General features: G+C 37.6%; 1 protein-coding gene across 4 annotated transcripts in view; it reads left to right on the top strand.

Annotated features, from left to right (window-relative positions):
- Positions 1-19,913, top strand: part of OGA (O-GlcNAcase) — a 29,867-nt gene extending 9,954 nt beyond the window's left edge. The window contains exons 5-17 of one of the 4 annotated variants that reach the window (XR_013485278.1): positions 1,493-1,664; positions 2,779-2,877; positions 3,645-3,929; positions 6,145-6,303; positions 7,307-7,917; positions 8,255-8,429; positions 11,924-12,009; positions 12,995-13,099; positions 13,875-13,960; positions 14,401-14,593; positions 15,649-15,808; positions 16,355-16,504; positions 17,682-17,708. Coding sequence is in view for 2 of the 4 variants with exons in the window: in XM_020967113.2 (XP_020822772.1) it covers positions 1,493-1,664; positions 2,779-2,877; positions 3,645-3,929; positions 6,145-6,303; positions 7,307-7,917; positions 8,255-8,429; positions 11,924-12,009; positions 12,995-13,099; positions 13,875-13,960; positions 14,401-14,593; positions 15,649-15,808; positions 17,682-17,818 (2,268 nt within the window). In the remaining 2 variants the exon portion in view is untranslated. Of the gene's footprint in view, positions 1-1,492; positions 1,665-2,778; positions 2,878-3,644; positions 3,930-6,144; positions 6,304-7,306; positions 7,918-8,254; positions 8,430-11,923; positions 12,010-12,994; positions 13,234-13,874; positions 13,962-14,400; positions 14,594-15,648; positions 15,809-16,354; positions 16,505-17,681 lie in introns of those variants that run through there. The other 3 variants (XM_020967113.2, XM_020967118.2, XR_013485279.1) reach the window with 3 other exon arrangements.
- The last annotated feature ends 1,588 nt before the right edge of the window (positions 19,914-21,501 follow it).

The following is a 21,501-nucleotide window of genomic DNA, read 5'->3' on the forward strand; positions in this document are numbered from 1 at the left end:
AGCCTTCCTCTCCCTCTCCTCGAAGTTAATAGTATTCTCTTAATTATGTTCTTTGTATGAAGTAAGTCCTACCCATGATTGCCTTTCAGAGAGGGGTTTGCTCTTAAAGTGAGGCAAGGGGTGGACGATGGGAAATGGTGCCTTAGCAGCTGATGGAGTATCTTGCTTTCCTGATGACAGTTGTTATCCTATATCCAGGGACCTTTACTTAGAAGTTTGCTTTCCTGACTTATAAAGAGGTTGAACAGAAGGATCAGGATTGAAAGTATGATGGGCCACCCTATTGTAAAGAGTAGGGCACTTCAAAGTGTCTGGATCAGGCTCAGCTAGAGGGCTAGGGATGATTTCTTAGGCCAGAAAGTTTGTGGTTAACACTGCTTTCCCAGTACAATCAGCAATTTGGAAAGAGGATCAGTTGGACAGGGCACTTTGGGTGAGGGAAGGCAAGGAAAGGAAACAGCCTTAAGCTTTCCTGAGAATACCTCTGGTTGTGGAGTCCCTTCCCTGGAAGCTTTTCTTTCCCAAGCTGCTCAGTCTTTCCTGTGGAGTTGAAACATGTAAGGTGAATAAGCTTGGGGTAAAGGTAGACAAATTTCCCCCTGCCCTCTTCTGTTCTGTCATGAGTTGGGCAAGGGCTTCATTATGTTACAGGGTTGCTTTCTTCCCTTTCCCCCCAGTTAATGTTGAATTGAATATTCTTTTTGAGTATTATGCCTTTGTGAATTCAGGGGGTCTTTTTCTGCTGATTTTATATGTAAAAGGTATGTTTGTTAAATTGTGAAATTGAGAAGGATGAGAGTTAGGAAAGGCCATCAGATATGACAGTTAAGAGATTATTGGTTACCAGTGATTTGGAGAAGGCAGTTTGAGCTCAATAATGAGTTTGGGAGCCAGATGGCAAAGGGTTGAGAAGTGGAGGCAGTGAGGAAAGTGAGTTTTTTTCCAAGGATTTTGGCCAAGAAGAGGGAGAGAGGACAATATTGGGGGAAATGATGGGATTCGAGTGAGGTTTATTCAGGAAAAAGGAGATTTGGACATGTTTGAAGGCATTGGAGAAAGGAACCAGTATATATGGAGAGATTCAAGATTCATTCTGCTGAAGAAGAGGGTATGGGATTAAATGTATATGTAGAAGGGTTGGCTTTGGCAAGGAGAAGGGTCACTTTTTTTGTCAGATACTGGGGAAAAGGAGGAAAGAGTAGGAGATGATGTTGAGGGATAATGAAGATAGGAGAAGAAGGACCTCACATCCAATGACCTTAATTTGTACATCATAGATTTTTTAAAAACTGGTTGATTGAATTAGAATATTTAATTATCATTAGAGAATCAATAAAATTTTCAACTAAAAAAAATAATAGAATAAATCTATGAGAAGTTAAAGAGTTGAATTTTCCTTTAGGTTCTAAGAAATGATATCTTAATAGGATTGATATATATCATAAAATATGTTAGCCTTTGCAGTCTTAAGAATCTTAATGTTTTCTTCCAGGTTTCCCAGTTTGGTTGCAGATCTTTTGCCTTGCTTTTTGATGATATTGATCACAACATGTGTGCAGCAGACAAAGAAGTGTTCAGTTCCTTTGCACATGCCCAAGTCTCTATAACAAATGAAATTTATCAGTATTTAGGAGAGCCAGAAACCTTTCTTTTCTGTCCCACAGGTAAAAGCATCATTACCCCTTTGTAGTTTGTCGCCCTCAAGGGAATGAGTGTGTAAATATATACACTTGGCGGGTAGGGAAAAATATTGCTTTCCAAAGATAGTATCAAGTCTTTGAAAAAAAAATTCTTCAAGATAGGGGAAATTACATTACTGTAACCAATAGCCAAGTTAGCTAGGGACTTTATCATTTTAAAAACACTGACATAATATTTGAAGGGATGATTGAGAGGGTAGAGGGGGTGTTCATATGCAATTCTAGAGTATAATGTTCTTTTTTGGTTATTATGTTTAGAATTTTAAAAGGTGTATGTAACATTGAAGTGGAAAAATCAAACTAGGTAGTTTTTAACTCCACTTTTCATTTCCTTTTATTCCCTTCTTTGACCCCGTTTATGTCTGTACTTTTCCCCCCTCTCCACTTCTCCCACTACTTCTAATACTGTAGCTTCAGGAGAAACCTTTTTTTTCCTTTTCCATTTTTCCAGTAAGTAAAAGGCTACTTCAGTTGTCCCCCCAAATTCAACCATAAGTTTTGTTTTTTCTTAGGAAGTGATTAAATTATAAAAAGTTTGGACTGGATTAATTTCTTTGAAAGTAATTCATTACCTTTCCTATAGCATAACCACCTGATACGGATTTTATCTATGTTGATGGTCAAAGGCACAATACTTTTAATAAGAGTGTATTAAGAATCACTTAAAACACACAAACTTGAATTACATTTAGGAACATTAAACTTCGTTGGATATAAACCTGCGTTGTCTCTGAGATAAAATTTAATTTTTGCTTTCCCTGAGGCTGAAGTTAAAAAATGTTGGCAGTTCAAACCCAAGATTGATTGTTGTCACTTGCCTCGATACAGTTTCTAGTGATTACTCTTAGGATAATAGGATGACTTCTGGAATGGTGTGAGGACAATTGTTAGAATTTAATTGATCCTTAAATGAGTGGCTTACGAGATTTCAATACTTTAAAGGACTAGTCCAATATAATATGTAAGTGATACTCATCAGAATTTTTAAAAAATGAAACAGGTACTTGCAAAACAAGATTTTTACTTTTAAAAAACTTTTTCCCCTACTAATCATTGTTTTTGAACTTTCTTTACTCAGAATACTGTGGAACCTTTTGCTATCCAAATGTTTCTCAGTCTCCTTATTTAAGGACTGTGGGTGAAAAGCTGTTACCTGGTATTGATGTGTTATGGACAGGTAAGTCTTTTATCTTTTTAAAGTATATAAAGTAAAAATTTTCATGAGATAAATTAGGAAAGGCAGTTATCTGGTTAATTGAATTTTCTTGTTATCTTTAATCAGAAGATTTTTTGCTTTTACTGCGGAAAAACTTTCTGAAATGTGGCATATTTTTTCTAATAGTGCAATAAAGGCATGACAACCATTGACTCCCAACAAGAATCCCTGTGATTGAGTTGGTTTCATTAGCCACCTGACTACCTCTAAAGACTTCTCCCTATTTCCTCATACCCATCCATGGCATCCTTATCCCCCCCCTTCCTTACCTTTCTGTTGTGCCCCCTGGGACCCCTGTTCTGTTGTTGATATTAGTACCTTTCACATTAATTTACTATTCTTTGAGGTTCTTCCAATACCTCCTACTCATTTTGAACATAATTATTTTTACAGCACTGTGTATATAGGTAATTAATTGGAATTGGAATAAGTGTTTATTGGATTAGAATGTGTTGATTGACTTTAGCACGACAGTTCTTTGAAAAATAGATTCTTTGAATTTTCTAATAATTTATCTGTTTCTTCTGAGTTGCATTCTTCCCACTTTCCGTTTTCCCTCCAGAAATGTGGGGTTTAGGCTAGTTGAGTTCATTTTAACTTGTAATGAACTAAATTGGTTTTATGAGCCATCTAAAAAGTCATTGTAGTAGATTAAATTTATGTTGTTATTATATATATTTAAATAAGTACAAATAAATACTCTTAACAGGCCTTACTTATGGTTGTAGGTCCGAAAGTTGTTTCTAAAGACATTCCAGTAGAGTCTATTGAAGAGGTTTCCAAGATTATTAAAAGAGCTCCAGTTATTTGGGATAACATTCATGCTAATGATTATGACCAGAAGAGACTATTTCTTGGCCCTTACAAAGGACGATCAACAGAGCTCATTCCACGACTAAAAGGAGTCCTGACTAATCCAAACTGTGAATTTGAAGCTAATTATGTTGCCATTCACACTCTGGCGACCTGGTACAAATCAAATATGAATGGAGTGAGGAAAGATGTAGTAATGAGTAAGTAAATTTTGTGGGAGGAAAGCTGGGGGCTATTCTTAAGTAAATAAATATAACATCTGCTTTCTTTTTCTGAGATGGTAAAGCTTAGGTACCTTTTGAGGGCATTTGGGTAATTTGATATACACTTACCTTGTTTATTTGAGCCAAGTAGGCAAATCCTCCTGACTTGGGTTTTCCTCTTACCTTGTATAGATATTTGTCTTTAAACCTCATTTTGGGCCAGCTCTGCATTTGACTAAAAATTGAAAGTTTTATTGAAACCAAAATAAGCCTCTTGTGTTTGTAAAATAAGGTCTTGTGTCTCAAGCTGTATTTTTAAAAAACAGAAAACAAAAAGCTTTGTCCCAAAGTGTATATCTGAAACTAAAGTATTCCCACCTCTGTCCTAGCACTTCTTCCTTATTTCTCTTCGTTATTGGAACAATAATTGTTCTACTCAAGCCAAGTTGGACATAAAAATCAACCATAACTCTTTTCTCTTACACATCTAATTTGTTTTCCAACACTTACCAGTTCTACCTCTGAAATCACTCTCATCTGCTCGTCTCCTTTTCTTTTTCTTTTTTTTTAAATTGGAAATAAATCCTGTGATTTTTATTCAGGGGGAGATATAGTTATACTGAAAGGGAAACAATAGAAAAAGCTCTTAAAAGTACGAATGGTCTTGTAGTTGTTCACACATTCAGGCACTAACTGGGATCATCAGAGTCCTTTGGGGTTTTGTTGTTGTGTTTTTTAAAGACTATTGGTACTCATTGTTTCTCATAAGCAATGTAATTTGCAATCTCCTGTGGAAGGAGGAAAGAAGAAATAAGCATTTATTAAGTTCCTATTATGTTCTGTGCACTATGCACAGTGTTCTCATTTGACGCATAATGTGGACACGTTAGCTTTTCCACTTCTATGCCAGAAATTTCAAACCCAAATTTATCTTCATAGCCACTATGATTTTTACTGGGTCCAAATTATTCAAGCCCCAGGTCTTTCATGAAGTAGGAATATATTCAGTTTTTCTGGATCAGTCTCATAGCTTCATGACGTAGCAGAGACATAATCCTTAATGCTCTCCAGAGTTCAGACAAGTCACCATGTTCACCCCTTTCTTTCCACACTCATTACCCTGCTTAAATCACTGATTCTGTCTTCTCTAGACTATTCCTGTAGCTTTCTAATTGGTATCTTTCACTCCATCAGTCTGTTTTACCAGACTCCTAAAGCAGAGCTATGGTGTCAATCCCTGCTTAGAAACATTTGTTCCCCATTTGTTATCCAAACTGCTTAGGCTAGCATTCCATGATTTGAGCTGACCTTTCTAGTCTTGTCTACATTACTCACCTATGTACCTTGTGCTCCTATTAGACTAGTTAGACAAACAGGCTATTTTTTCCCTCTCTTCAGTATTTTTATTTATGCTATTATTTGGACCCATAGTGTTTCATACCATCCTGCTAGGGGAATGGAATAAGCATTTATAAAGCACCTGTGTGCCAAGCCCTGTGCTAAGCGGTTTATGAATGTTACCTTACACAATCCTTGTAACAACCCTCAATTGTAGGTTCTGTTGTTATCTCCATTTTATAGTTGAGGAAACTAAGGCAAACAGAGGTTGCTTGGGGTCACACAGCTAGTACCATCTGAAGTTGTGTTTGAACTCAGGTCTAACTCCAGGCACACTACTTTAGCCATATGGCTACCAAGCTACCTGCTACTATCAAGTGTCACCTTTTCCACCAAGCCACCTTTCCTATTCTCACCAGCAAGAAATAACACCTGTGCTTATGTTCCCTTTGTTGATAAAACTCTTAATGTCACTTAGCTTTTTCAGCTTTTTGTTGTAACTTCTCTCCATGTTTTATACCTTACTGGATAGTGAGTTCCTTATGGGTAGGGACTATGTATCCTCTATAGCACCTAGCAGAGAACCTTGTATAAATGGGGGCTTAATAAATGTTTTTTTAAATACGTGTTTTAGAGATTACAAGACTTCCAGTATTTAATCATATAACATGCTATTTGCATAGGAGATATTGAAGAAGTCTTTTTTTAAAAAAATTATGCCTACAAATAACGTTGGAAATATATGTAATAACAGTATCTTTGTACTATCTATCTGGCTTTTCTGTCTAATTTCCTAGTCTGCTTATGAGCTTTTAATGTAGAAATTGATTTTTTTTACAATAAAAATACTTCTGTCATTTTATTTTTGTTGCAGCTGACAGTGAAGACAGTACAGTATCTATTCAGATTAAATTAGAAAATGAAGGTAGTGATGAAGATATTGAAACTGATGTGTTATATAGTCCTCAGATGGCCTTAAAGTTGGCTTTAACAGAATGGCTGCAGGAGTTTGGTGTACCTCATCAATATAGCAGTAAGTGAGGTGGCTGTTTGTCAAGGTGGGGGAGGGAGAGAAAAGTTATGGGTAAGGTGGTTGAATCAAAAATAGTCAAATAATTTTTTTTCTTTTTTTAAATTTTTTAAATTTTATTATAAGTTTGTTTTGATTTATCAACATTCACTTCCATATGCTTTTGAGTTTAAAATTTTTCTCCCCCTTCCTCCCCCCTACCCTCCCCAAGACAATGCACAGTCTGATATAGCAAATAATTTTTAATGGCAATAGTTAGCTTTTTTTTTTTCCTCAATGCAATTGGGGGTTAAATGACTTGCCCAGAGTCACATAGCCAGTAAGTGTTATATGTCTGAAGCTGGATTTGAACTCGGGCCTTCTGACTCTAGGGCCAGTGCTCTATCCACCGCGCCACCTAGCTGCCCTTACAGTGGTCAGCATTTTACTTGCAGGGCAAAGGCTGATCATTAGGTAATTGAAGTTAAGTGAAAATTTGGAATTAGGAGGTGTGAGTCTGGGTGTAAGATCATAGTGGTTGTTTTTCCCTGACACTCCCTGGGGTGCTAATTATAAGTGCATGAGAACCTGAAAATAAAACTCGTCCATGAAAGAAGCAAAAAAAAAAATCTTTGAACTAAAACATGATTAAAATCAATGAGTGGTCCAGTTTGATTTTGAAGTCTACTGCCAGTGAAAATGAATCTTTTAAAGAGCTGTCACATACTGTCATTTAAGAAAAGAACCAAAGATTCATTTGGACAGAATTCTTCAAATTTTAAAATTTTATACAGTGAAATATTAAGACTCATGAGGAGGCTAGTCTTTTAGAGATCTTGGAAGTGTTCAATTGGAGAACAAGGTAGAAGAGAAATGGAAGTGTTTTAGATGTATTATTGCTGGATTCCCTCATTGCAGATACAAAGATGAGAAAATAGATTTCTCTAAATCTGTACTTGTTGAGTTAAAAGGGGATTCCCAATTTCCTGTTGGTTTTTACAGGTTATATTATTGTCTGATTTTTCAGGTAGACAAGTGGCACACAGTGGAGCAAAAGCAAGTGTAGTTGATGGGGCCCCTCTGGTGGCAGCACCTTCTCTGAGTGCCACCACTGTAGTGACAACTGTTTACCAGGAGCCCATCATGAGCCAGGGAACAACTCTGAGCAGTGAGCCTCCGCCCCTTGTCAAGGAAGAAGAAAAGAAACAGCTTGATGAGGAACCCATGGATATGGTGGTAGAGAAGCAAGAGGAGACAGACAAGAATGATAATCAGATACTGACAGAAATTGTTGAAGCTAAAATGTCAGAAGAGTTGAAACCAATGGATACTGATAAAGAAATTATAGCTGAATCAAAGTCCCCAGAGATGTCAATGCAGGAAGATTGCATCAGTGACATTGCCCCAATGCAGACTGATGAGCAGACAAGCAAGGAGCAGTTTGTACCAGGTCCAAATGAGAAACCTTTGTATACAGCAGAACCAGTGACTTTGGAGGATTTACAGTTACTTGCTGATCTTTTCTATCTTCCATATGAGCATGGTCCCAAAGGGGCACAGATGTTAAGAGAATTCCAGTGGCTTCGAGCAAACAGCAGTGTTGTCAGTGTTAATTGCAAAGGAAAAGACTCTGAAAAGGTGAATATGTCATGTTTGTTTACTTTAAATTCTTGCTAGCACAAAACTGCTCCATCATGCTTCTAATATGGAGAATGCCCCAAAACTACTTTTGAGAAGTATGCAGACTGACCTTTCTGTTATACTTAATCTCCTGGCTACTTCGGAGTGAAGGGAACTTGAAGATGTTTTGTAACAATGTTTGTCACTGGGCTCTGTTTTTATTGCTTGTTAAAAATCTGTTAACTACGATCGAACAATTTCAATTCCTGCTAGTATTAATAGTATTTCATGTGTTAACTTTTAGTTTCTGAATTTAAAGAGTTATATTCAGAATAGTTTGAATTTTTCTCAATAGATTGAAGAATGGCGGTCTAGAGCAGCCAAGTTTGAAGAGATGTGCGCACTGGTGATGGGGATGTTCACACGGCTCTCCAATTGTGCCAACAGGACAATCCTTTATGACATGTACTCCTATGTTTGGGATATCAAGAGTATAATGTCTATGGTGAAGTCTTTTGTGCAATGGTTAGGTAGGTGCACCAGGAACAATCTTCTTCCAGAGTATACTATGTGTTTGAAGAAACATGATTAGTCTACAGGGGAAACCCTCTAAAGAATTGGATGTCTATTTTGTTTTCTTCAAATTCTTTGCCTATGTGTATTCTAAATATAGGCACAATTACAGACTTCAATTGTAAGTCATTATGATTAATCGCAATAAGCTGATTTCATTTTTCCCCTTGGGCTAATTCAGCATAAATATCTTTTTAATATATTAGAGAGTACTGACTTGTTCTGACTGAATGCATCCTGGACGGAATTCTGTGCACCTCTCAACAGCGTTCTGCTGATTGGGGATTGAGACACTATGAAATGTGACTCTCCATCAGCTCTCTGCTGCTTGCTGTGTCTTGATAACATAATTGCTATGTTTTGACAGAACCATTGCTGAAATGACCGAAGGGCCTGGCCAAGAGGAAGCTGATCCTCCCAGCCCTGTGCGCATGCGAGTTTGAGGACAAGGCTATTCTGGTGCATTATATCAGATTTTCTTCCTCCCTGCACTAAGTAGTTGGCTTTAACAAGGGGTGGAAATGATAGTGCCCTGAGATGTTAATGTTCACTGCATTAAAATGACGCTCAAGACTTGTGTGCGTCTTTTTTTTTTCTTTCTTTCATTTTTTTAAATTAAATTTTTGGAAACCTCCAACTTGGTAGAAAGCACCAGCATGGCCCAGATTACTCCAGGGACATGACTTTATTTTTCCAGGTTTTAATCCAGTTCTAAGGAATATGTTGTATACTTGCTTATGACACACAGCAGGCAGCAAGGCTAACTGATTTATGTCATAGTTTTCATAGCTGTCGCAGATATCTCAATGGGTTACAGAGATGTCTAAAACACTGATGTCAATAATATTAGGAAAGAGTAGTGAAAGTATTTTTGATTTTCTGCCTAAATACTGATTAGCCCTTAAAGAATTCTTTTTTAAAATTTTTAAGAAAAATTCTTAAGGAAGTTATTAGTGCCAAAAGTTAGTATTTCCAATCCTTAATCACGTCATAAAAATCCTTTTTGGATTAATGTGTGGAAATACAGTTTGGGGAAGAAATTTAGGCCTTATTCTTTAAAATAGTGCAGTGTTGTCCTTCTAGGGGAAAGGACCTCAGAGCTTCACTTCTTATTTAAGTGATATATAGATCACTTTCCTTCCAGGTTACTGCCAAGGGAAGATAAATGCTTGTTGGAATTTAAACTTTTAGTTTCTCTGGACACCACAAGGACTGTTAAATTTAAGGAGTTTTTTGTCTTGTTTTTTAATTTTTATTTTTCATCAAGCATTTTTTCCCATCTCTCCCACTGGGGGGAAAAACCCTTGTAAGCAGTATGCACCTAGGACAAATAAATCTCATGTTTGGATACTGAACTTGAAAGTATTCATTTCATATGTTTGTAATGAAACTTTAATGCAAGGATTATTTAAAATTTTAGCTTCTTGACTCCTTGAAATATGCAATATTGTGTGTCTATGTTTCTACTTAAGCAGTGGGGTTGAATAATATTTAGCTCTGGGTATAAATAAGTTGGCCAAGAAATAAGGAGATAATTATTGTCAACTCCCCAATAACAAAGATGCTTTAGTTAGTTTTTTTTCCAGTAGTGTGCCTTACCCAGAGCTTATGTTAGGAGTCATGTTCAAAGCTAATTACTGAGTTTCCATAACAATATAAGATTTAGATTGCATTTAGTATATATAGAATAGATACATACTGAGCAGTATTTATCAGAGCATGGGGATATAGATTGGAGCCCTTATTTCTTCTCTTTTCTTTCCAGTCCAGCTGGCATTCAGTCCCTTAAAAGAATGTGGTTATCTGGTACTTTTGATTACTAATGACTTCTATTATCTTCTTCCCCATTGTGTACAGATGGGAGAATCCTCAGCACAAGTTTCTACTGCTCTTGGATGGACAGCGGCAGATGTTCATCACGCGTCATGATTAATTAGTTTAAATTGAAAGGTTTTGACTACGAGGTAGTTCGGGTAGATTACTATGCAGTAGGCATGAACTGAAGTCACATTTGCGCAGCGACTAAGGCATTAACAATGGTTTTTATTTACACAGCTCTTCATTCATGCAGCTTTTTATTGTCATAGTTGAAGTGCTAGTTATGTTGTGGTCTCAAAGTAGGGGGTAGTGAAGAAAAATCATCCAAGTTATTGGCTGATCTGTACAAAGTGAGAGGGACAGCTTTTTGAGATGAGTGTAAATTATGTTGTTATGGACTGGGGCAGGTTCTGGTCAAAGCCTGAATTTCAACCCTTTTCCATTTTTCCAGATTTGTCTTATGAACTTTGTCCTATGTTTAGGGGGGGATATACCCCAACCCCCAACCCCAACCCCCAAAATACCTCACACCAAAAAAAAACAAAATACAACCTATAAACCTGAACTTTTGATGGGCTTTTATTGTCAAAACTTGGTTTGCTTTGGGACTGTCTGACTAGCACACTATATTTTATTCTTATGAGATTGTTAACTTAAACAGGAGGTAGAATGCTGTCTTCAAAAGGAAAAGAACTTTTGCGCTGCTCATCTTGTCAGAAGACTAGGCAATTGTTTCTAGTTCAGGCCTTAAACTTAACTGTCTTTTTCCCTTTTAAATTGTCACATGGTTAACCTCACGGCCTATAAAATGGATTAAGTAACAGCTTTAAATGCTCAATGTCAAATGCTGTAGTAGTTAACCTGAGAAATGAGGTGCTGTTGCACTTTTTAAAATTTTTTGATTTAAAAAAAATTTTTTTTTGAGCAAGGGGCATTTTTAAGATATAAAAGCCCCATATGAATTAAATCTCAGGATGTGGCAAATTATCCAAGTTTGAATTTTGGTCTGTCTTCCCTGAGAATTGAGGCATCTTATGTCTTCACTTTTTTGGGCTGTGTTAAAATTGAGTCATTCCTTTTATTTTTTCTGCTGACCTTAGTTTTCTGACAAGATTAACCCCCTTCTTTCCCTTACCCCTTCCCTTGCCCTCTCTCTGAAAATATAAAATGTGACTTCAGACAGGTACAATTCCTTCTTGGGGCTGTGATAATAGAATTTCTCTCTCCATCCATCTGGTAAAATTTGTGGTAGCAGGTCACTCCTTTTTGTAGTTTTACAACTTCAATACAGGATGGATGACATGATTTGTTACAGCTGTACTTAGAGAATATAAGCTTTAGCCTGACAAACTCCGACAGTTTGTTTTTCTTCCCATGTATGTGGAAGGAATAGAATCTGACTACTTCAAAATTTATTCTTGATGCAGTTATTGTATATTTGAGGGAGTGGGCATCAATATTGGGCACCTTGAAAGTTGTGGGTTTTTTTAAGTATTATCACAGCCCTGACCTTGATATCCTGGATTATTATTGTTAGAGAGGTTTTCCACAAAGAATGTATTTGTTGGACGTTTGAGACGCTCAGGAAATCCCCTTTCTCGTAACGTTCTCCGCTTGGATCTGATTTCAACAGGGTGTCGTAGTCAATCTTCAGCACAGTTCTTAATTGGAGACCAAGAACCCTGGGCCTTTAGAGGTGGTCTAGCAGGAGAGTTCCAGGTATCAATATGAATTCACAACTGAATTGACATTTTCTTTGTTTTATGAGAAACCTTTTGTTGCGCATCAGATGGCTGGAAGGATTGGTCTGCCGAAGGCTTTCTAGTCCAAAATCCAATTTAGTTCTAGAGCTGGTTTTAAATCAAATTTTCCTCCCCTTTTCACAGTAATTTCTCAAGGAGATGCTGCCAATTCCCCCCGCGCATGCGAAGCGCAGCGGCTTTAGGTGTACATTTCACATTGTTTCTTTGCAGGTCGCACAGCATTTTAATCTGCGCCCGCAATGTACAATGCGCGCATGCTTGTCTGCCAGTGGAAATTCCATGAGCAAAAATATGAACAAAAATGAGCAAATATGCGAACAAATGGTAGAGACTGAATTTGAATCTACAAAAAAAAAAAATAACTTGGTTGGCTGCTATAAAGCTTTCCATTGATGAAAGTATTACAAACAAATGGAGCTTCTTATTTGGTGGTTGAATTTGTTCATGGATTTTTCAGGTGCTCTACTTTTTCCCCCCAACAGGTGCTCTGCTGCACACAGCAAACTGAAGCGCATTGCTTTGGGGATAAAGCGTCTCCTCTGGACAGTTAACCCTCTTCAGACCAAACCTCTCCTCCTGACATTATCTGTTCTGCCATCTTTTAATACAGAGATGGTCTAGATAAGATTGGTAAAATATATATATACATATATATATATATATAAAAAAAATTAGAATAGACTGTACCATCCTTTTAAGTCCATCAATGAGCCACTAAAGTTGTATAACATTCAGATTGAATAATTTCTATTCAGAAATATCTCGCCCTTGCCCCCACCCCCTGCAAAGTGGTGTTTGCATTAGTAAAGCATATCAAACCCCTCTTCTTTAGGCCTGCCTGCAGTAGCCAGTTAATGTTCATTTGGTAATCTGCAGTGCACACCCATGAAACATTTGACTAATTCTCAGTAGTGATGATTCTCTTCCTTTTCTTTCCACAGCGATTGTTGCCTATTGATGGGGCAAATGACCTCTTTTTTCAACCACCTCCACTGACTCCTACCTCCAAAGTTTATACTATCAGGCCATACTTTCCTAAAGATGAGGTAATGGTCATCTTCTGTATTTACCTGTGACCTGTGGTGCACATATGTATCTCTACTTTCAGCCCAATAGTTACATATTTTTATTATTCTGGGAAGATTGAAGATCTTTGCAGCATCTTGCTTATGGGGATTGGGTAAGAGAAACATGAGACAACTGAGCACTAGAGATTTATGTAGAAGGTTATAAAAAGCAGGAGCTAGAAGTTCTGATAGGTTCTCTTGAAAAAGTCAAGAATTGCAGGGTTGGGATTCTTAAAAAACAATGATGGGTAGCTTCTGAAGAGTTGATTTTCCTCCTGCATATTAGTTATAAATATTCACTTGATTGTGAGATGCCAGCTGTCAAGATACCATTACTTTTCAATTTTAGTGTCATTGTAATCGTAGCTGGTGATTGATAATGTGTAATTCTTTGAGCAATGATGAAATTACTATTCATACATAAAATAGCTTTATTATAGCAAATGGAGAACTGAGACAATGAGCTTTTTAAAAATCCTTGGATTTTGCTGTAACTATTTAACTTTTATCTGACAAGTGAGCCCTATCAGTGTTCATAGAAACGTTTGAAGTTTTCCAATCATTTTATACACCTCTGCCTTGGTTTTCAACTAACTCTAGTTAACCAACTAGAACTTATATGAGATGGAGCTAGTCTGATTACTCATTCCCTATTAGCAGGTCCAGTCTGACGCTTCTTTCTATCTGACGTTATTCTGGTAGATTTCTTTTGCCACCTTTCTTGACCCATCATCATACTGCATTGTGTTTTTAGGCATCTGTGTACAAGATTTGCAGAGAAATGTATGACGATGGAGTTGGTTTACCTTTTCAAAGTCAGCCAGACCTTATTGGAGATAAGTATGTACCCTCTAAAAACCTGGATGTAGTCATTAAGAAACCATTCTTATTGTTAGCGGTTGAGGAGAGGTGGTCAGTAGATTGGAGATATATAGGGAGCCAAATTAGTGAAGTTAGCATTGAGCAATGAAATTGCTGTTTTCTTCATTGTCAAAATACTACTTTTCTTGAGGGTTGGGTTTTTGAATGATGCTCAATAGGTAAATGAAATCAGATTATCCTTGCTGACATTTTGGTTGGCCCTTCATGTCAAATGTACACACTAAAGAGTCTTTAAAACGTTGCTTTGTAAAAGTTTATTCCAGTTAGTCTACTCTTATCAGCGGCTGTTTCTGTAGGTTTTTAGGTTATTTTAGTGAGTTTAGTATGAGTGAGGATTAAAGTTTTAAGTAATACCATGCTAGCAAACCATGAATTTGATACTCTTTCCTTTAAAACAGGTTAGTGGGAGGCCTGCTTTCCCTCAGTTTAGATTACTGTTTTGTGCTAGAAGATGAAGATGGCATTTGTGGCTATGCCCTGGGCACTGTGGATGTAACCCCTTTCATTAAAAAATGTAAAATTTCCTGGATTCCTTTCATGCAAGAAAAGTACACTAAGCCAAATGGTGACAAAGAGCTCTCAGAGGCTGAGGTCAGTATTGCATATATTCGGAATGAAGTGCAAGTAGGGGAAGCCAGGCAGTCACATTGCTAGATTGTCTTTTACTTGTGGACCAATTCTTAGCACTTGTTTCTTGCATTTTCCCCCTTATCTTTCCTCTTTTCTGTCACCTTAAGACCATTTGATTCTTTGGGAGGACCCATTACAACCTGTGCTTAAGTCAAAACTTGTTACAGTATAATTTAAGATATTAACCATTGAGAAGTATTAGACTGTAAGCTGTACCAAGGTAGAGATGATATCATTGGATTTTCCCCAACACTTGGCAGAGCATTCATATAGTAAATGTTTGTTGAAATCCATTTCCTTTATGAGACTATGTTAATACTTTTTTTGGTAGGTGGTTAACTAGTGCTTGCTTAAATGAGCTAATATTTGACAGTTCACTTTTCCCCCTCCTTTTTTTTTTTTTACTAGACTTTAAGCTCCTTGAGAGCAGGGCTAATAGGCTCTTAAACTTAGATCTCTGTGTTATAGGGCTCAGGGTTCTACATGTGGAAATTTATTAAATATTTTATTTAACTATGACTTTCCATCCCTATCTAATAGTGAAATCACTCCCATAACACTAGATCCCTCACAGTCCCTTATAGCTTTTTTAATTTTTGCTCACTCTAAATGACTTAGATATGCAGTAAAGAATATTGTTTTTGAGTGTCTCTCCTAACTCCTTCAGGGTCAAACTGGCAAGTGGTTTCTGGTTAAGCAGCTACATTGTGCTAGCGTACTGTAGGCAACTTGTATACTTCATATGCAGTTTTCACAATGAAATTGTTGCTTGATATATTTCTTACAAAAAATAACTGGGGTTTTTTTTGTCACTTTTTAGAAAAATGGTAAGTTAGACTTGTAAGTTAAACATTTGGTGACTATATAAGGTGACTTAACAGTGGTGACTACAAAATATACAAGGACAAGAACTGGCAAACAGTTATCTGTTACTTTTTTTCCTTTATCTTTTCCCTGCTCTTTGGCTGTCAGGCATATAACAGAAAGCAACTGATTGCATATTCTGTGATTTCTAGAAAATAATGTTGAGTTTCCATGAAGAGCAGGAAGTATTGCCAGAAACTTTCCTTGCCAACTTCCCATCTCTGATAAAGATGGACATTCACAAAAAAGTAACTGATCCAAGTGTGGCCAAAAGCATGATGGCATGCTTGCTGTCTTCTCTCAAAGCTAATGGTGAGTATGGGTCTTTTGGGGAGTAAGAACCATAAAGAGAGAGAGAAAATAAACATTGGACTAGATAGGAGTATGGGAAACTGGATTGACCAAGAAAACTAGTTATAAGCTGCTTATATATTTATCATTATGACTTTTTTTCTTTAAACTGATAATAACTATTGTGTTTTCTTCCAACTGTCTTTGGGAGATGGTTAGGCCTCAAATAAAGGGTTAGGACCATGAAAATATTGATTCTTATTTTGTCAACTCCAAAAGAAAAACCACAAGTCAAAGCATTGTGACTCTGGGTAGTTTACTTGGGTTTAGTTTCTTTACCTTTAAAACAAAGGGAAAGTTGACTCTCTATTTTTAAGATCTTTTACCTCAGATGCATTTCATTTTTCTTAAAATAAGAGATCAATTTACAGTAGTTCTCAATTAATAGAGTCTTAAAAATCTATCTATCCTTTCAAAATTTCCCTAAATTGGAAAGCCAAGATGGATTTCAGGGTTGGGAATAATGCTGAGTACCTGGTTTGTTACTCTTTATTGTTGTATCCATAGTGCAATGGAAAGACTACTTGATTTGGAGTCAGAGGACCTGGGTCAACCAGAGGCAGCTGGTGATGCATTGGTAGATAAAGAGTGCTGGACCTGGAGTCAGGAATCCCTGCGTTCATATCCAGCTTCAGACACTAAACTATGTGCCTCTAGGCAAGTCACTTAACCCCTGCTTGCCTCAGTTTCCTCATCTGTAAAATGAGGATAATAATAGCATCTACCTTGCAAATTTGTTGTGAAGTTCAAATGAGATAATTTTCATACAAGTACTTAGCACAGTGCCTGGCACATAGTTAGATGCCTGTATAAATGTTTATACTTTTTCCCCTCCCCTTTAAATTATGCTTTTGCTGTACTGCTTCTGTGTCTTGTGTGTCAGTCTCTTTGTGTCTGTTTCCTTATCTGTAAAATGAAGTCATTGAATTAAATAATTTCTAAGGTCTCTAACTCCAGATCAAAACAGTCTGTGACATTTATTTGAGACAGATGCATCTTTTATTTATTTCTAAATGGGCTTTGGGGCATTTTCATTATGTAAGATTCATCCTTTGTTTTTGTTTTTTTAAGGCAGTTGGGGATAAGTGACTTGCCCAGAGTCACACAGCTAGTAAGTGGCTGAGGTCAGATTTGAACTCGGGTCCTCCTGACTCCAGGGCTGGTGCTCTATTCACTATGCCACCTAACTTCCCCAAGATTCATTTTACGTATACAGAACACAATCTAAATAGGTTGTAACTGAATGGATACAAGGCTCCATATTTAATAGGTACCCTTAGGGAACTTGTTGCTTTCTGGAATGGGGCCTTTTTTATAAGTATTTTTCACCATTCGCTCCTTTCTGCTTTTGTCTCTGAAAGGTTTTTGGAATGGGGGACAAACTGTAATTTAAATCAGACCCTTGATGCATCTCAACAGCTGGCATGTATACAGTGCTTTAAAGTTTTCAAAGCATTTTTCATACATACATATATGCATATATATGTTATATGTAAAATTTAAATGAGAATTCATGTAAATGCCCTCTGACATAGGTGCGATACATACAAGGTATGGTTGTACACATCTTAGAAATGAGTCTGTGGAGACTGATGTTAAATGATTTACCCATGATCACAGAGCTAATAAGTTCAGGAATGAGGATTAACCAAGTCTCACATAACTTGTAAGTCCAGCAGTTTCTGTCATACTATATTTTGTTGTCAGATTTTTTGTGGGATTTGTACAGGGATAAATAATTTTTTAAATATTGTACATTTGTCCAATCTGCATCATAATAGCTCCCCTCCTTTACATTTTGAATGGTTTTTGTTTTGTTTTGTTTTGTTTTCAGGCTCCCGTGGGGCTTTCTGTGAAGTAAGACCAGATGATAAGAGGATCCTGGAATTCTACAGCAAGTTAGGTTGTTTTGAAATAGCAAAAATGGAGGGATTTCCAAAGGATGTGGTTATCCTTGGCAGGAGCCTGTGACATTCATTGACATTGTGACCTGTCTTAATGTCTTGACAACTCCCAAGTGGGTGGGTGGTGGTTGGGGTCTCCATGTGGTGCAGCCTCAGGAGAGGAAGAAGTCAGCCAAAGGGACTGGGGCGAGGAGGACTATGTGAAGCCTTACTCATCACACATTCAGACTACCTGCTGTTCAGAAGAGACTACTGCTGTTTAAATTCTGTTTAAATAAGAATTATGGTCCTCCCTTTCAGGTCTTGTGTCACGTGCCAAGACATCTTTCTTGCATCTTTAGGGAAAGGGGTCCTGTCATTAAAGAAGCAGGCAGTAGTTCTCTATATCCGTATGGTTGCATTTCTCACCCGGAATATCCAGCTGAAATCACCTCCTCCTTCATCCTCATTAATTTGTTGAATGATGGGTCCCTTTCCTTTTTGGGTGACATGACAAAAGACAAAACGGTTTCCTTGGAATTCTGATACTACAGAATGGAGAATCCTAGGTGGGATAGTTGTCAATTAGCAACAGAAAATAAGTAGTGACACGTCTGATTTGGGCAATCTTTTTTGCTTGTTCACAAAACTATGGCCAATGTCAGTGGGATGACCATTGGTTCAGGTGTGTTGTGCTTTGTAGGGACAAATGTGCAGTTGTATGTGACAAAAGTCACAAAATACATACTTGTATATTTCTTTGTATATAAACTAGCTGTATGCTTATTAACTCTTGTGTTTACTGTTTTTGTAACTTTTCTTTTGAAATGGAACGGTATTGATCCATGATGGTACTTTTTGAATAATGTAAAACCATATTGGAGGATGGAGTTAACTTTTCTTTGTCCTTGACTTTCTTTTTTAAAATTATTTTTAAAGTGCCTCCCACCCAGGGCTAGACCGTAACCATTTTGTGTATGAAGTCCTGAATTTGGTAAGTGAGGCTGATCTGTTACCAGGTTAATGCTATCACTATTGCCCTAGAAATCAACCCCAGTAGGTTTAGCATGTCAATGTAAGTGATCCCTGACACCTGTTAGGGAACAGGAGCAGGTAGGGCATAGGGAGATGATCAGGATTTGCCCTTAGTTCAGTTGTCCTTTAATTTCAGGACCTGTTCATACTGGTTTGATTAAATCAGAGTCTTTAATTCCTGCATGTTCTTGTTTTTAAAAGAAACACCAGGATGAGCACATACTAACCAATGATTTCAGTGATTACCTACTTTTTTGATGTAACCACAGATTCTGAAAGCTTCATGAATCTCAGATTTAATGTATTGCCTCTTTTTTAGGGGTCTGAGATTGATGCTAGCAAGTAAATTCTCTGCAAAAGTATAGCTTTTCCATCACTTCAGGGAGAGTTCCAGACATAGAACTCACCTACAATCATTTTGGTACCTTATTCCAGCCTTGTGGGGGAGGAAGAGGGAAAAGTATAAAGCTAGTTTTCTTTAAGTAACTCCGTCTTGGAGCCTGCTGGGCTTTAAGTTAACTGGCATCTTGTGGAGAGAAGGCCCTTTATCCCTAGGTATCCAGGGATAACCTTACCCCACCCAGTGGTAGTAAGGCCGTCTCATTTTCAGAGTAGAAGTGTTTTCTTTAATAGGAGAATCTGGCCTGTTTAATATCTAGAAGCAAATTTGCATCTTCATTTTTGAAGTGGGTCAGAGAAGTCCAACTATAGCTTTATGGAAAGAAAAGTTTAATGTCACTGGTTTTTGAGTGATCTCCTAGAGTGGCATATAGCTATCTTGTTTTCTCTGAAGGAACAATTATTCGTGAGCTCCAGACCCAACTTTGAATTTAATCAGGATTCCTAGCATTATGGCCTAGTTTGCTTATGGCCTTATAGCCTGGCTTTATAAGTTGCTGATATCTCTTTCTCTGTCCTTATTAATTCATGTATAAATGCTAACTGTATGGAACAGATGTCCAGGCCAAACACCATCACTCTAGGATTGTAAAGTCATATGTTAACACATCTTTCATGGTTATGAACTTTCATTAAGGTTGGAATGCCACTTTCATTAATCTGTTTAGAGCATCTGAGTTACTTGTAGAAAATGAACTATAAACTGTATTTGAAGACCATGCAAGAAGCAAAATAAAACTTGAAGTGACTGTTTGTTGTTTGCTTCAACTTGGGCAAACCCATTACCTTGGCCCAGTGAAACTTAGGTCTTTTGTCTTGCCCTACCTTAGAGCCAGGCCTTTCACCTTCCATACTTTCATTCATTAACGCTGATTCCAGAGTTTGCTTAGAATTAATAAATAGGGAGGCGTTTCTTTTGTCCCCAAGCCATCCCCAAGGCTCTCCTGCTTATGTGACTCTCAGAACAAGATCAGGAATTGGAGGGAGGAGTTGGCTGCTGTCTGCCAACAGGATAAGTATTCCCTTTTAGAGAACAAACTATCAAGAAGTATTAGCGGCAGCTAGACTGTTCAAATTTTTGAGGCCATCTGAGGAGCGTGCTGCAGGGATCAAGAGATGTTATTGGAGAAGCAAAATCTTGTCCAAGCAAGCTCGATATCCAACAAACATTTTTCTGTTACATACTAAAGCTGGGAATATGAAGTTCCTTGAAGGTAGTTTGTTTTCTTTTAAATCTGTAGACACAGTTATAATAGTGTAAGTAAACAGGTAATTTAAAGAAAGAGGGAGCATGACTAAGTGAATGAATTCTGGGGAGAGTGACACATGAGCCAAGCCTTAAAGGGAGAAAAGGGCTCTGGGTGTTAAGAAAGGAGTAGATTGCAGGCCTAGGGAATTACTTTTGCAAATAAATGGACTGAAGTAGGAGAAAGGAGTATGTCCTGCCGTGGCATAGAATAATAGTCTGCTCCTCCCCAAATATGTTCATGGTAACTAGGACTCGGGTCTTTAAACATACAGATACTGATGTTGGTTTAGAATCAGTGTTCAGGGGGCAGCTAGGTGGTGCAGCGGATGGAGCATTGGCTCTGAAGTCAGGAGGACCTGAGTTCAAATTGCAGCCTCAGCTGTGTGACCCTGGGCAAGTCACTTAACCCCATTGCCTAGCCAAAAAAAAAAAAGACTACAAGACTTGAATAAGCATATTTTGAATTGCAATAATTGATCTTGGCTGTGGGGAGGGAACCTACTGGAGGAGCCAAGTCAATCCTGCTGCTTCTGGCCCTCTTTCACAGTCTCTTCACAGGAACCATCAACCAATGTTGGTTGAACTTCATGGATTGAAAGTCAGAAGACTTAGGTTCTAATCCTAGTTATAGAGAGAAAATATAAGTATATTGGGTGGCTAAAGACTTTGGTAAAGAAGCTGTGAATTCCAACATCCTACTCTTTCAGGTAAGTTTTTGGTTTAGCATATTTTTTCAGCATTTGAGTGTGTGAGCAGTATTTCATACAACTTCTAGGATTAGGCTAGACACTAAACCTGATAGGAGAGGAAAAAGAGTGGTTGATCCTAGTAGAGTTTTTGTAGTTACATACACACATACTCCCTACTTCTCTAGAGGTGTATCCGGGGTATTTTCAGGATGCCTTCCAGCCTCCCACTATGATCTTCAGTGGGAACAAATAAACTGGCTGGAAGTTCCTAAGTCAGGAGTCACAGTGAGTTAAAGGACTGAAGGCAGGGGAATGAGCCACACAACTTAGAAACTGGGAATTGGAAGAGATGCACAATTGTCCTTTGATTTATTGGTAGCTGGGGGTGGGTGGAAGACA

This window comes from Phascolarctos cinereus, unplaced genomic scaffold (genome assembly GCF_003287225.1).
Source record: "Phascolarctos cinereus isolate Bilbo 61053 unplaced genomic scaffold, phaCin_HiC Scaffold_3;HRSCAF=262, whole genome shotgun sequence".
NCBI lineage: Eukaryota > Metazoa > Chordata > Mammalia > Diprotodontia > Phascolarctidae > Phascolarctos > Phascolarctos cinereus.